The 13,058-nt window shown below is 37.3% G+C and overlaps 1 protein-coding gene across 1 annotated transcript in view; it reads right to left on the reverse strand.

The window, feature by feature from the left end:
* The window catches only part of PKNOX2 (PBX/knotted 1 homeobox 2), a 344,867-nt gene that overhangs the window by 93,217 nt on the left and 238,592 nt on the right, over nucleotides 1–13,058 (reverse strand). Inside the window, exon 4 of the mRNA XM_074216405.1 lies at nucleotides 11,717–11,825. Coding sequence (XP_074072506.1) covers nucleotides 11,717–11,803 — 87 coding nt within the window. The 5' untranslated portion in view covers nucleotides 11,804–11,825. The remainder of the gene's footprint in view (nucleotides 1–11,716; nucleotides 11,826–13,058) is intronic.

Genomic DNA, 13,058 nt, shown 5'->3' on the forward strand with positions numbered 1-13,058 from the left:
CATTTCTAAAAGGCACAGCAGAGAAGGGGGGGGGAAGGGAAAGGGAAAAGGCTCAAAAAGCTCCAGGCCAACTGATTTCAGAGATGAAAAGGGGATCCATCCTTCCCCTATCCTCCAGATGCTTTTGTTTCCTGAACTTTCTGCCTCAAATCTCTTCCAGTAAGTGTCTAGGAGTCAGCTCAGTAGGGAATTTCTGGAAGTCTATCTGGTCCGCAGGAATGGTCCCATCAATAAAGCACTGCCTAGTGAAGTAAGAGATTAGGGAAACATTCATCCACCAATAAGCATCTTATAAAGAGCTTACTATGTGCCAGCCACTGTGTTACATGCTGGGACTAAAAAGAGAGACAAAAGCAGTCCACAGGGAGGTCAGTCCTTCAATATCTCCTTAGCACAGTCACTTCATTGATGATACTGCATCTTTTTTGTTTCTTTGTTTTGGTGAGAATAGACCATCAGAAATGGTACTGGCCTGTGAAAAATAGAATGAGATCAGTTGCCTTTCTAGTGTTAATCACAGGTCAAAACTATTTCTTTGAAGAACAAAAAATTTTTCAATAAAGGCAACTTGAAGATCAAGCCCTGGTGTATGTACTTGAGTCAGAAGACCTGGATTTGAGTCCTAGTTTTCTCAAGGCTATGTGTCTTTCTATAAACTACATTAGCAGACTGAGTTTAAGGCATTAAAAATGAGAGAGTTGGATTATGATTTCAAGCCTCCCTCCCTCTATGCTTAAACAGTCTATAATTCTATAAACTTCAAATCAGAAGTCCTGGAGATGGATCCAAAAGCAAATTTCCTAAATCAGACCCTACTCCCTTATCTCCTGTAACTGATTTTTAGACATCTCCAAGCAATTCTCCCCTTCTCTAGGCCAGTACAGCTCTTGATCCATAGGGGGCTAAGTACCTGGGGCTGCAACGGCCTCCTCCTCCTTCCCACAGCAGCTGTGATTTGTTAATCCGGCAGTATAATGAGAATTAAATTAGTCTCTTCACACTTAACTACCCCCCAACTGACATTCTTGGGCAACACAGGCTGTAGCTCTCCAATTAATCCCTGCCAGGCCAAAATTTCTCCCAGCTGCCCCAGCTGGCAAAACTTTGAAAAGTAAGGAACATGACTAGGCTAACCCCAGAATTCTTGAGAGGGGGATGAACCAGAAACCACTCTCCCCAGCCTACATGCTATCTCCACCCTGCAGGAGAGGATGGGACTCCTTTCCTTATACCTGCTTAATGAGTTCTCCAAGCTCCCCCAGGGTTAGGGAATATCTTCTCCCCATGTGTTGGGGCAAGATAATACCAAGGATGGAGTTGTTATCCAGATAAGATAGGGTATATGTCTTGGGAATAAAGTGATAGTTTTCATAGACTTAGAATCAGAAGGGTCATTGGAGGCTGTCAACTTCCTAATTTTAAAGATGAAGAAACTGAGACTTAGAAATGAACCTTGTCACAAGTGGCAGATTCTCTGATTCCAAAGCTAGTATACTTTTTAATTATACCAATCTTGCAGTCAAGCAATTCCCCAATAAGAATGAAGTATGGTTAAGTGTGGGAGATACAAATACATTACATTCTAATGAGATAGACAGAAAATGTCTATATAAATAGAAAAATATGACTACAAAATTAATAAATTCAAATATGCACTATATTTGACATCGTCCTTACTTTTCCTCCTCTTCACTCAGTGCTGTCCATTTTCCCCTGGTACTGACAAAGGAGATAGGAAATGGGAGGTATCTCTTGCTATCTCAGTATCAAGGCTGGATCTCTCAATTTTAGGGAATCCAAGAGGCCCCAAGATATTTTCCAACTCACAATAATAAAAATAAACATTTATAAAGGAAAATATTTTACTTTCTTTAAAGTATATTAAATTATTTAATTCTCACAACAACCCTAGAGGGTTAGGTGTTATTATTTTCCTCTTTTTTAGCTGAGGAAACTGAGAAAAATTAAACACAAAACTACTAAGTTTCTGGGGCAGGATGTGAACTTAGGTATTCCTGATTCTAAGGTCAGCCTAGAATAATAGGGTGAAAACCTTACTTGGATAGGGAGGAGAGAAACAGAGGCTTTATCCTTATCCTAGACAGGGTCAGACTAGTACTTAAACAGTTCATGACATGGACTATCAAACAATTCAACCCATGTCCAATCCAGAATCCAAGCAACTAGGGACTGAAACTCAGTAGGAAGGCTAGACAATTCTTACAAAAATCAGGACCTAGTCTTAGTGACCAAAATTTTTGATTAAGTTGGACCTGCCAAACCATTCTGAAGCATGGGAACAAAGTTTGACCCAAGAATAAGCCCTTAGTCTAGCAAGTGAGACTGAGATTTAGAATGGGTGATAAAATTTACTGAAGAATTGACTTCCTTAGATGAATCAACAGAATGAAAATGATTGAGAGAATAAGAAAAGTTAACACTCAATCAAAAGATGGAAAAATCAAAAAAAACAAAAGAAAACGGAAGGTATATAGTAACGAGAATAACTAATTCGGGAACTAGCTCAAGAAGAGATAATTTCAGAATAATTAATTGAATTATCTGAAAATCATGACCAAAAGAACACTGGATACCACCATTTAAAGGCTTCATAAATAAAAACTGTCCAAATTTCTTAGAACCAGAGGAAAAATGAGGACAGAATCTAACAATTATTTTCTGAACAAAACCCCAAAATGAAAATTCCCAGGAAAACCATTGCCAAAATCTGAAACTTCCAAGTGAAAGATAAAATACCACAAATAGCAAAAAGAAAAATGTTAAGTACCAAAGAGCCACAGACAAAATCACATTAAGATCTGATAGCTGAAAATTTAAAGAATAGTAGAACCTGGAATATGATATTCCAAAAAAGCAAAAGATAAAAGCTGAAAAAAATTATAATACTACAAAAGGGGGAAAACAAATAGAGGCCTCCAAGCATTGCTGATGAAAAGGTCAAAACTTAGGAGATATTTTAAAATGTAAATGTAGAACTCATGAGAAAGACAGGTAACCATTTTAAGAGGCTATTTAAAGATGAGTTATTTACATGCTATATAGGACAAGAAATAACAAGAATCCTAATGTGTTTTAAGACATAAAGAAACTTAAAGGGTTTGGAGGCTATATTAGGAAAGAATAGAAAGAAAAAGCAAGGGAATGCATTATCTCATATACCTGAGATAAAAAATGTCCAGACATGGATGAAAAAAAGAGGAATGAACCTCATTTTCAGCAGAACCAGCAAAAGGAAGGAATAAATCTCTTATATAGGTATAATTACATATTCTTATTCTAGTTGGTGTTTAAATTCAAAATGAAAATAAAATTTAACTTTTGTTAAAAAAAATACTACAGAGTAGTAGAAAGACAAATCTCCCTATTTTGGAAAAAAGAGTAGAGAGCAAAACAAAAAAAAAATACCACCAAGGGATGGTTTATGGTTATCCAGAAATATTCTGGATAAAAGGAAGTATCTTTTTTTTTAGGTTTTTGCAAGACAATGGGGTTGAGTGACTTGCCCAAGGTCACACAGCTAGGTAATTAGTAAATGTCTAAGGCTGGATTTGAACTCAGGTCCTCCTGAGTTCACTGCACCACCTAGTGGCCCCTACCCTGTACTGTCTTAACATTTTTTCATTTACTAGATCATAGACTTAACCCAGAAGAGACCATAGGTTATTAAGCCTACTCCCATAATTTTAATAAGGAACTGAAGCCTACAGAAGTTAAATAACCTTCCTAAGATCACACAAATAAAATGTCAGGGCTAGAGTTGAAACTTAGGTCTCTGATTCAAAATCTAACATTCTTTCCAATAACTTGGAGAAAAAAATAGTTGATATTTTTATTAAATTTGCAGAGGATACAAATAAATGTAGGAGGGCTAGATAATATGGTGGATGAAAGAATCAAGATCTTCAAAAAAACTGACTGATTACCACATTGGGAGAGACAAAACTATTAAGATTAAATTCAGAGGGATATATACAAAGTCTCAAGCTTTGCCTCAAAAAATAAATTTCACAAGCTCATAATGGGAAGTGGAAATTGGGGTGGAGGAGGGAGAATGGCTAAATCATAGTTCATTGGGAAAAGATCTTGGAGTTTTAATGGACTGAAATGAGGTCAACAATGTAACATGGCAGTCAAAAAAAGGTTCACATGTCCTAAGACGTGTTTCAGTGACCCAGGACTAGAGGCATGGTTTCATGTTTTCTGTACTGGGATGGATGTATATAGAATCATTTTTTTCCCAATCTAAATGCCACATTTTAGGAAAGACATTATGAATGAAAGAATGTCTACACAAAGGTAAAGGAATTTCAGATCATGCTATATGAAGAGAGGATGAAGGAGATATAGGTTTTTTCCTGGAAAAAATTTTGGAACAGGATGGCTGATTTAAAACATTTGATGGATTGTCTCAAAGAAGAGGGATTCAATTTGCTCATTTTGAATCCAGAGGTGCAATGGGGAGACATGGCAAAGAGGGCTTTGATATAAGAAAAATTTCCTAAAATTTAAAACTGTTCAAATGTAAAACTCCCTAGAAAAATTTGAAACTTTTTCTCACTAGAAGTCTCTAGTTTAGGGCTCTATCACCACTTTTCCAGGATAATCTTGAAAAGAATCTTGTTTGGTTATGGGATATACTATTTGGCCTCCCTTCCATTAAAATAATCTGTGACTCCCTATATAATTTTATAGATTTTTATAGGACTCATGATCTTATCCACTCACTGTATCATTTAATCATATGCTACCTAGAATTGTTATTTAACTGTTTCACATGTGTAATTTTGACCTTTAAAGTTCTTTGAGGGCAGGGAATTAGGAACATTTATAAGCACAGGGAGAAAAAGCAGAGCATATTAGAAGAAATTCTTGAACATTTGGTTAGGATAGCTGAATATTATTCTCATTTCTACCACTTTCTGGTTATGTGAGCTTAAGAAAATTACATAACCTTTTAGAGTCTCAATTTTACCATTTGTAATTTTGGAATATCATCCCCTGGAATTCTTCATAGGGAGTTAAGAAAAATGCCCATCACCCTTAAAGCGCTATATGAATGTGAATTATTTTTTCTTTTTTTATACAGATTTTCTTTTTAAAAATTTTTTTTCGTACAAGTGATTTTTTTATACATCACTAAAATATTCTTGTTTAAGAGTAAACATAATACCCCCCCAATAGAGACCCTCATGAGAAATAAAGTAAAAGAAAGAGAAAAAAATGTGTTTCAGTCTGTGTTTTGATACCATCAGCTCTGTCTCTGGTGGATCAAATTCTTTATGATAAGTCTATTACGAAAGTTACTTCCATATTTTTCCACTGTTGCTGTTGCTGATTGTAATTCCCTCCATCCATACCTCCCCACTACCATATATTATATTTTCTCTCTCCTTTCACTCTGTCCCTCTTCTAAAATGTTCAGCAGACAGATCACTTGCCCTGGGGCCAAGAGGCCCTGAGTCCAAATACCAGCCCTGAGACCCAACAACCACCTGGCCCCATGGTCCAGGACAGGCCACCTAATCCCAGCCCCTTGCAAGAAGTAAAAAAGAAAATGTGTTATATCTGACTATTCTCTCCTATGATCTACCCTCTCCTCTATCACCCACATGCCCCCCTTCCCCCTTTCCCCTTCTCTACTTTTTACTCTAGATGTCTATACCCTATTGAGTGTGTATGCTGTTTCCTCTCTGAGCCATTTCTGATGAGAGTGAAAGTTCCCTCATTCCCCCTAGACTTCCCTTTCCAAATCATTACAATAGCTTATTGCAATATATATATATATATGTATATATATATATATATATATATATACACATATATGTATATATACATATATATCTTTTATACAAAATATCTTAGCCTATTCCACCTCTCCTTTCTCTTACTCCCAGTTGAATGTGAGTTATTAAGAAAGGTGTATAATGGGGTGGCTAGATGGCGCAGTGGATAAAGCACCTGCTCTGGAGTCAGGAGTACCTGGGTTCAAATACGGTCTCATACACTTAATAATTACCTAGCTGTGTGGCCTTGGGCAAGCCACTTAACCCTATTTGCCTTGCAAAAGCCATAAAAAAGGTGTATAATCTTGGTGAATTAAAGAATGAGAGGGCAGAAATAAAGAAGAAGTCATGGCAGAGAAAGTGTTGCCTCAGGAATTCTGGGATCATCAAGTTATTAATAAAATTCTTTCTTTGGGAAAGGAAACTTTGTACAGAAGGAATATTTTTTTTCAAGACTTACTGCCTGTATCAATCTCTACTTTACCAACCATATCTTGCCCTCTTGAAGAAGTTGCCCAATAGCTGTCAAAGTGGTTCCCAGTGCCTCTTCTCGTTCTGACCCATATTGAACAAGTTATACTAGAGATGGCTAAGGGAGAAGGAATTATGACTGTACCAAAATCTCTATAGATATCTTTTTAAAGCCTCAGAGAGGAGACTGAATCCAAGAGCTCCTATCTGTTATCAGTTTTGTAGCATCTTAGCTGGACAGAAGAAAATACCAATTGGAAAAAACTGACCTGTCTCACTTAGAAAGGAAAGAAAGACAGAAAAGAAAGATAGAAGGGAAAAGAAAGAATCAGGGAAGCAAAGGAGAGATGGAAATATTTAGAAAGAAAGAGAGAGAGAGAGAGAGAGAGAGAGAGAGAGAGAGAGAGGAGAGAGAGAGAGAGAGTGAGAGGTGGCATCCTGAGTCATAAGTGTATTTCTTTTTCTTTTTTTTTTTTTTGTAAGGGAAATGGGGTTAAGTGGCTTGCCCAAGGCCACACAGCTAGGTAATTATTAAGTGTCTGAGGCCGGATTTGAACTTAGGTATTCCTGACTCCAGGGCTGGTGCTCTATCCATTGAGCCACCAAGCCGCCCAGCCGCCCCCCTCCCATAAGTGTATTTCTTTTTTTTTTTAATTTTTTTCACAAGTGTATTTCAATAGGAGCCACAGCTCCTTTTTGTGACTGTCCCAGCGATTATCTTTAAGTGAAGAGCTAACCACATCATTCTTTGCTTCAATAAAACTCCAGTGAGTTCCTATTGTTATTAGGGTAAAATATAAATTTTATTTTTTAGTTTATAAAACCCTTTACAACCTGACCCACCCTTTCTTTCTAACTTCAATGGACACTTACTTCCTTTCCTATACTCTTTGATCCAGCCAAACTGATCTTCTCTGTTTCTTATACATAGGAGACCATTTCCTTGCCTTTAAACAGACTGTTCCTTAAGCCTGAAATGCATCCCATTCTCATTTCTGCCTCATAGAATCCCTCTCTTCTTTTAAGACAGCTCAAGCACTACTTTCTAGGTAAAGCATATCCTGAGTCCCCCCAGGTACTACATTCTCTGTCTTTCAAACTATCTTGTATTTAATCTCTTTATATTTATCCTGTACATTCCTCTATATGTCCCTCTTCCATTAGAGTTCATGTTCCTAGAAGGTTGTAACTATTTCATTTATGTGTTACCTTAGCACAAGCCAGATACATCTTAAGTTTGTTAACTGATTTATGATCTAAACACGTTGGAATATTCCAGAGCTTGAAAGGATTATAGAAATCTTTGGTCCAATCTTCTTCTCTTATAAGGGGTGACTTCCATGAAGAATTTCAAGGGCAAAAAGTCAATGACCTCTGTGGAAGTATCACATCTTTTACTACTGGGAAATTCTACCTTGTGGTTAAACTACAGCCCGACTCTGGATTGTCTCCTATAGTACCTTGTGTAGATATGGCCACCGACTATTTATTGTTTCCTTTTTTTTAAAAATAGGTTTTTGCAAGGCAAATGGGGTTAAGTGGATTGCCCAAGGCCACACAGCTAGGTAATTATTAAGTGTCTGAGACCAGATTTGAACCCAGGTACTCCTGACTCTAGGGCTTTTTCCACTGCACCACCTAGCCACCCCTATTTATTGTTTCCTAATAATAAATAACTATTTATGGCCTTAAAGATAATGAATAAATTTCAAAATTTTGCAACCAGTATTCCCTTATCCAAGACAAATTATTTTCATTCCTTTCACTTGTTTCTCAACTTGGCCAATCCAAGCCCCTCTATGCCCTGGGGATCAGAAGAGCTATAATGTGAGGAATACAGAGACTGTTAACAAATCATCTCCATTGGTCATATTGCTGCTTGACCCCTGATCAATAGAATTATATTCAGGTAGTGGTGCAAACATGGAGGGGTAATCTCTCTTATCTGGAGATAGAGACCTAATTGACTCTGTGTTGCATATTTTATGATGGTCAGAATAAAATAGACATAGTAATTAAGCTTGCTGAAATCTTCACTCTGATCCCAAAGTTTCCTGTATAGATGATCTTTTTTGGGGGTCTTTCCTTGGGCTTCCTTCTGATTCTGGAAATATGAACCAATCTCTTTAAATAAAGTTCTTTTTTATAACCTAGATGTATATTTTTTGTTGCCTTACTGCACTCACAATTTGAACCAAGGTCCTTAAGCAGAGAACAATGTCTATGCAGAGTCAAAGTCCCATTCCCCTCAGTGACTACTTGAGGTCTGACATTTTCTTATGAAATCTCCTTTCATCAGATATAGAAGTTTGAGGAAAGGCATGGAGGTCACAAAAATGGCTAAATAGAAAATATAGTCGAGACTTTATAAGAGAATAACAGGGAATTAGTTATAACCCATTAATTCATTCAACAAATTTTAATTAAATGCTTACTATTTGAATAGTGCTGTCCAAGGTGCTGGGAAAATACAAAGTTCAGTTAAGACACAGTCCCTACCATCAGGAAGCTTAAAATCTAATTAGAAAATACGACAAAAATTCAGATAATTTTCATATATAACATTCCACAAGTACCTTGATGCACACAGTCACCACCCATAATTCCAGATGAAATATGCTATCCCACTCCTCAGAGACATGATGGTTACAAAGTGCAGATAGAGACAAGTTTTGTTTTGGATATGGTCATTTTGAAAATTTGTTTTGCTTGCCTCTACATGTTTGTAATGTGGATTGTGATTTTCTTGTTTTCTCAATGGGGATAGGGAGGAATGCTGGAAGGAGAGGGGAGATCTCCATCTGAAAACAAAATTTAAATTGAAAAAACAAAGTAAGTACATTAAAGAGAGGTAAAACAATGCTAGGTGATATCTCCCCAAAAACACAAGTACCTTGAATACATTTTTTTTGCTGTATACATGAATGATTTTACAAGATTAGAAAGATGGCCATGCATTAACAAAACTATGGAAATCAGGAAGAAGAGCAGGGTTGGAGTTACTTGGGAATGGAAGAAATGATGAAATAAATTGGTTCTAGGCATGATAAGGTTGAGGTACCAATTAAAAATCATGACATGGGAGTCTGAAAATGAGAAGAGGTGCTGGATGAGCTAAAAAGAGAAGACAGATTTATTAAGCAAAAGGAAGAGAAAGAGCAACATTGCAAAGAAGTTAGATTTGGGTGACCAGGAAGAAGAATCTAAGACTGATGGAGCCTCTAATTTAGAAGCTTTTAATCTGAGATCTCTGAACTTTTTTTTTTTTACAATTTTGGATAACTATTTCAATTATTGGTTTCCTTCACAATCTTACAAATTTTATCTTATACATTTAAGAACATTATTCTGAGGACACCAGCACTGTTAGAATGACAACGGGTTCTATGAAACAAAAAGGTTAAAAACCACTGCTCTAATACAGATCTTTGAAACTGGACAAAGACAGATTCTGTATCTATGCTGGGAGTATTTATCATTGCTTGGTGTTTCTATATAATTCATCATTTGATCAAGATGTACAAATTTGCTAAGCTGATTTTGTTGTAATAAAGTCTTTTTTTTTTTTTTAGGTTTTTGCAAGGCAAATAGGGTTAAGTGGCTTGCCCAAGGCCACACAGCTAGGTAATTATTAAGTGTCTGAGACCAGATTTGAACCCAGGTACTCCTGACTCCAGGGCCGGTGCTTTATCCACTGCGCCACCTAGCCGTCCCTTGTTGTAATAAAGTCTTACATGTTAATTCCTTCCTGTTTAGGAGAGCTATAGGATCAATTATAAGATAGTAGGGTTATGCCCTAGAGTAGGTATGTCTACCCTGTGTTCTGCAGGCCACATGTGTCCCTCAAACCCCATTCACATGACCTGCATCTCATAATTGAAAAATGAAGGGACAGGGGGAAGCAAGTGCCAGCATTGCAACATCACAGACCTGCTTAACTCTTAACTAATATCATTCAACTTTTTCATGTAATTGATATTGTGCAGATTCACAGACCACTAGTTTGTTTTTTGTTTTAGAAAATATATGTATATAGGAATTGGGATTTTTATTGTAAAACATTATGTGACTCATTGTAATTGCAAGAGATAACTTTATTGAATATAGCATTAATTGCTATTTTGTCATAGGACTTTGACACCAGATTTCAAGATTTTAGAAAACACCAACAGTATTTCAGTATACTTGATACTCCAATTTCAGTTAACATCTACAAGTTGTCTGCAAACTTACAAATAAAATGTATAAAGTTGCAATCAGATATGCAATATAAAGAAAACTTTATTTAAGTATCTTTATTGTTGTACCTGCCTAATGGAAAACATTCAGTATTTCACAAACATGCCCTATTTGTGACATCTCTTTTGGGGAGTATATGTATGTGCAAGCAATTTTTTTCACATATGAAGCATACAAAAAGTAAAAAAATAGGAGAAAAATTTTCCAATGAGCAACTTGAAAATAGTCTTCACATTGCTACAAACTCTAACAAACCAGATATTGATGTTCTGTTATCAAAAAAAACTTGAGTTTACATTAAAAATGGCCCATTCTTATTTTTTGTTTAAAAAGTTAATGTTTTATTATACTCATTTTAAATTTATTATTAAATTTTGTTACCTTTTATTATGCATTATTTCATTATATTTTATTATTATACTGACTGGTAATATGGGCTACATTAAATTCTATAGGTAGTCTTTGACAAATTTTTGTTGGGCAATGCGGCCCAGAAGAGCTAAAAGTTTGGACCCCCTTGCTCTAGAATTGTTGCTAACTGGAAGGAGTTCCAGAGTCCTGAGGTGACAGTCATAGAAATAATAGGAAATGACAGTAGCAAGAGCTTGCTTATTTCTTCACTCAGGGATCCTTGTCCCCAGGAAGCTGATTGTATTGGACTACCCAGCAAAAGAGTTTCCCAATTCAGATGATAAGAACCGAAATGTATATAGAACTTTTACAGCGTACAAATTGTTTTATGTGCATCATCTCATTAGATTCTCTTGAAAACTCTGTGAGTAGGTATTAATATAGATATTATTATTATTATTTTATTGTTATACCCTTATTATAGATGAAAGAACAGAGAGAGGCTCCAGGAGGGTGACTTGCCCATGGTTATGAAACTAATAACTATCCAATACTGAATTTTAACCTGTGTTCTTGATTCAAAATCACTCCAAGTCATCTACAATAAAGGGAAGAGGGACTGGGATGTATTAATGGAAAAAAATTGCTGAGTTGAATAGCTGAAAAACAGTTAGTTCTGTTTAACCTTAACAATGACACTAACTCTTCTAGCTAAGATGGCTGCTTCTGCTGCCCATGTCAACAGAACTATCTTCTTTTTACCTGCTCATTTCTAAGTGACAGAAGCACCAGGCAATACTTGGATCTAGTAGGGCAGAGATGGGGATGCGGGGCCGGGGCTGCACACTCACCTGCGGGGTGTCCTGGTAAGGTGACGGGGGGACATTCTGCGTGGCCATCATTGTCAGAGCTGGGGCTGGGGAGGCATGTTGCATCATGGGATTGATTCACATCGAGGACCTGTGGGTGGGAGAAATGGGCCACACCATTAACAACACCAAGCACTCGGGGAGCCCCCAGAGCCCCCCAGAGCCCAAGAAGCCATTTTTTCAAGGCTGGCGAGCAATGGCTGGAGGCCCTTCAAGGAAAGAGCAGTAGCTCTGTGTGTGTGTGTGTGTGTGTGTGTGTGTGTGTGTGTGTGTGTGTGTGTAAATAGGAATGAAGGTAGAGGGTGGGGTAAGGGAGGATTGCTATGCAATTCCGACCTGAAATAAACAATATTCAAATCATATGCAAAGCAGCTGCACATTAGTAGCAATGCTTTGTTCATCAGCATTTCTGGCCTTGTGGGTGGGTGAGGGGACAGTCTGCAGCCTGGCTGATGGGAATATAGAAAAGTGGGGGATGGTAGATTCTGGGCAGCACCCCAGGGCTCCAGAGGCATTGATCCCTGCCATGTTCACAGCTCCCTTTACAGACACCCTGGAGGCTAGGGCATATCTCGGAAGGATGAACTCACAACAGTATTTCTGTTTTCTCTTTCTTAAAAACCCATGGTTCAGATTCCCTTACTCCTCCTTGGCCCCTCAGATTTTTACATACATTTGATTAAAACCCTGCTAAAGAATGGCAAAAGAAACAGGTCCCTACTACTACTATTCAATGACTATCTTGGGGTGGGACAGAGCAATTATAAAAATAGTAACAACTATATTCATGTTGACCCCTGACAACTAAACTGAGGATCATGCAATATACATATATAGTAGAATGACGGGGTATCACATACACTATCATGGCAGAGTTGGCACTAGGATACAGGCAAATAACATCTGTCTTTTTATCCCCCATATCTTGTGAAGTAGGCAAGACTAGTATTATTATCATCCCTATATTACAGATAAAGAGACTGATGAGAATGCATAACTTGCCAAGTTCATGGAAAAAAAAGGGGGAAAGGCACACCCCATTCAGGTTGGACAATGGACTATGGATAAGTTAGAGAGGGACAAGAGACAGCGATAGACAGAGATACACAGAGAGAGAGTGCTAGGTGCAGCTCTACACATAGGTTTGTGTACAAGAGTGTTCATAATATGTACACAAACCTATGTGTGCACTTTGCTAGTAATTTAAGACTGTGATGAGTAAGTTGCAACTAGGGAAGCCCTGTAAGTAAAGCCAGCCTGGCAGTGCCATCCAAGGAAATAGAATGCTGGCCACAATAGATACCCTGAAATATTTAGAACTGGA

The sequence above is a fragment of the Macrotis lagotis genome, chromosome 1 (assembly GCF_037893015.1).
Source record: "Macrotis lagotis isolate mMagLag1 chromosome 1, bilby.v1.9.chrom.fasta, whole genome shotgun sequence".
Classification (NCBI taxonomy): Eukaryota; Metazoa; Chordata; class Mammalia; order Peramelemorphia; family Peramelidae; genus Macrotis; species Macrotis lagotis.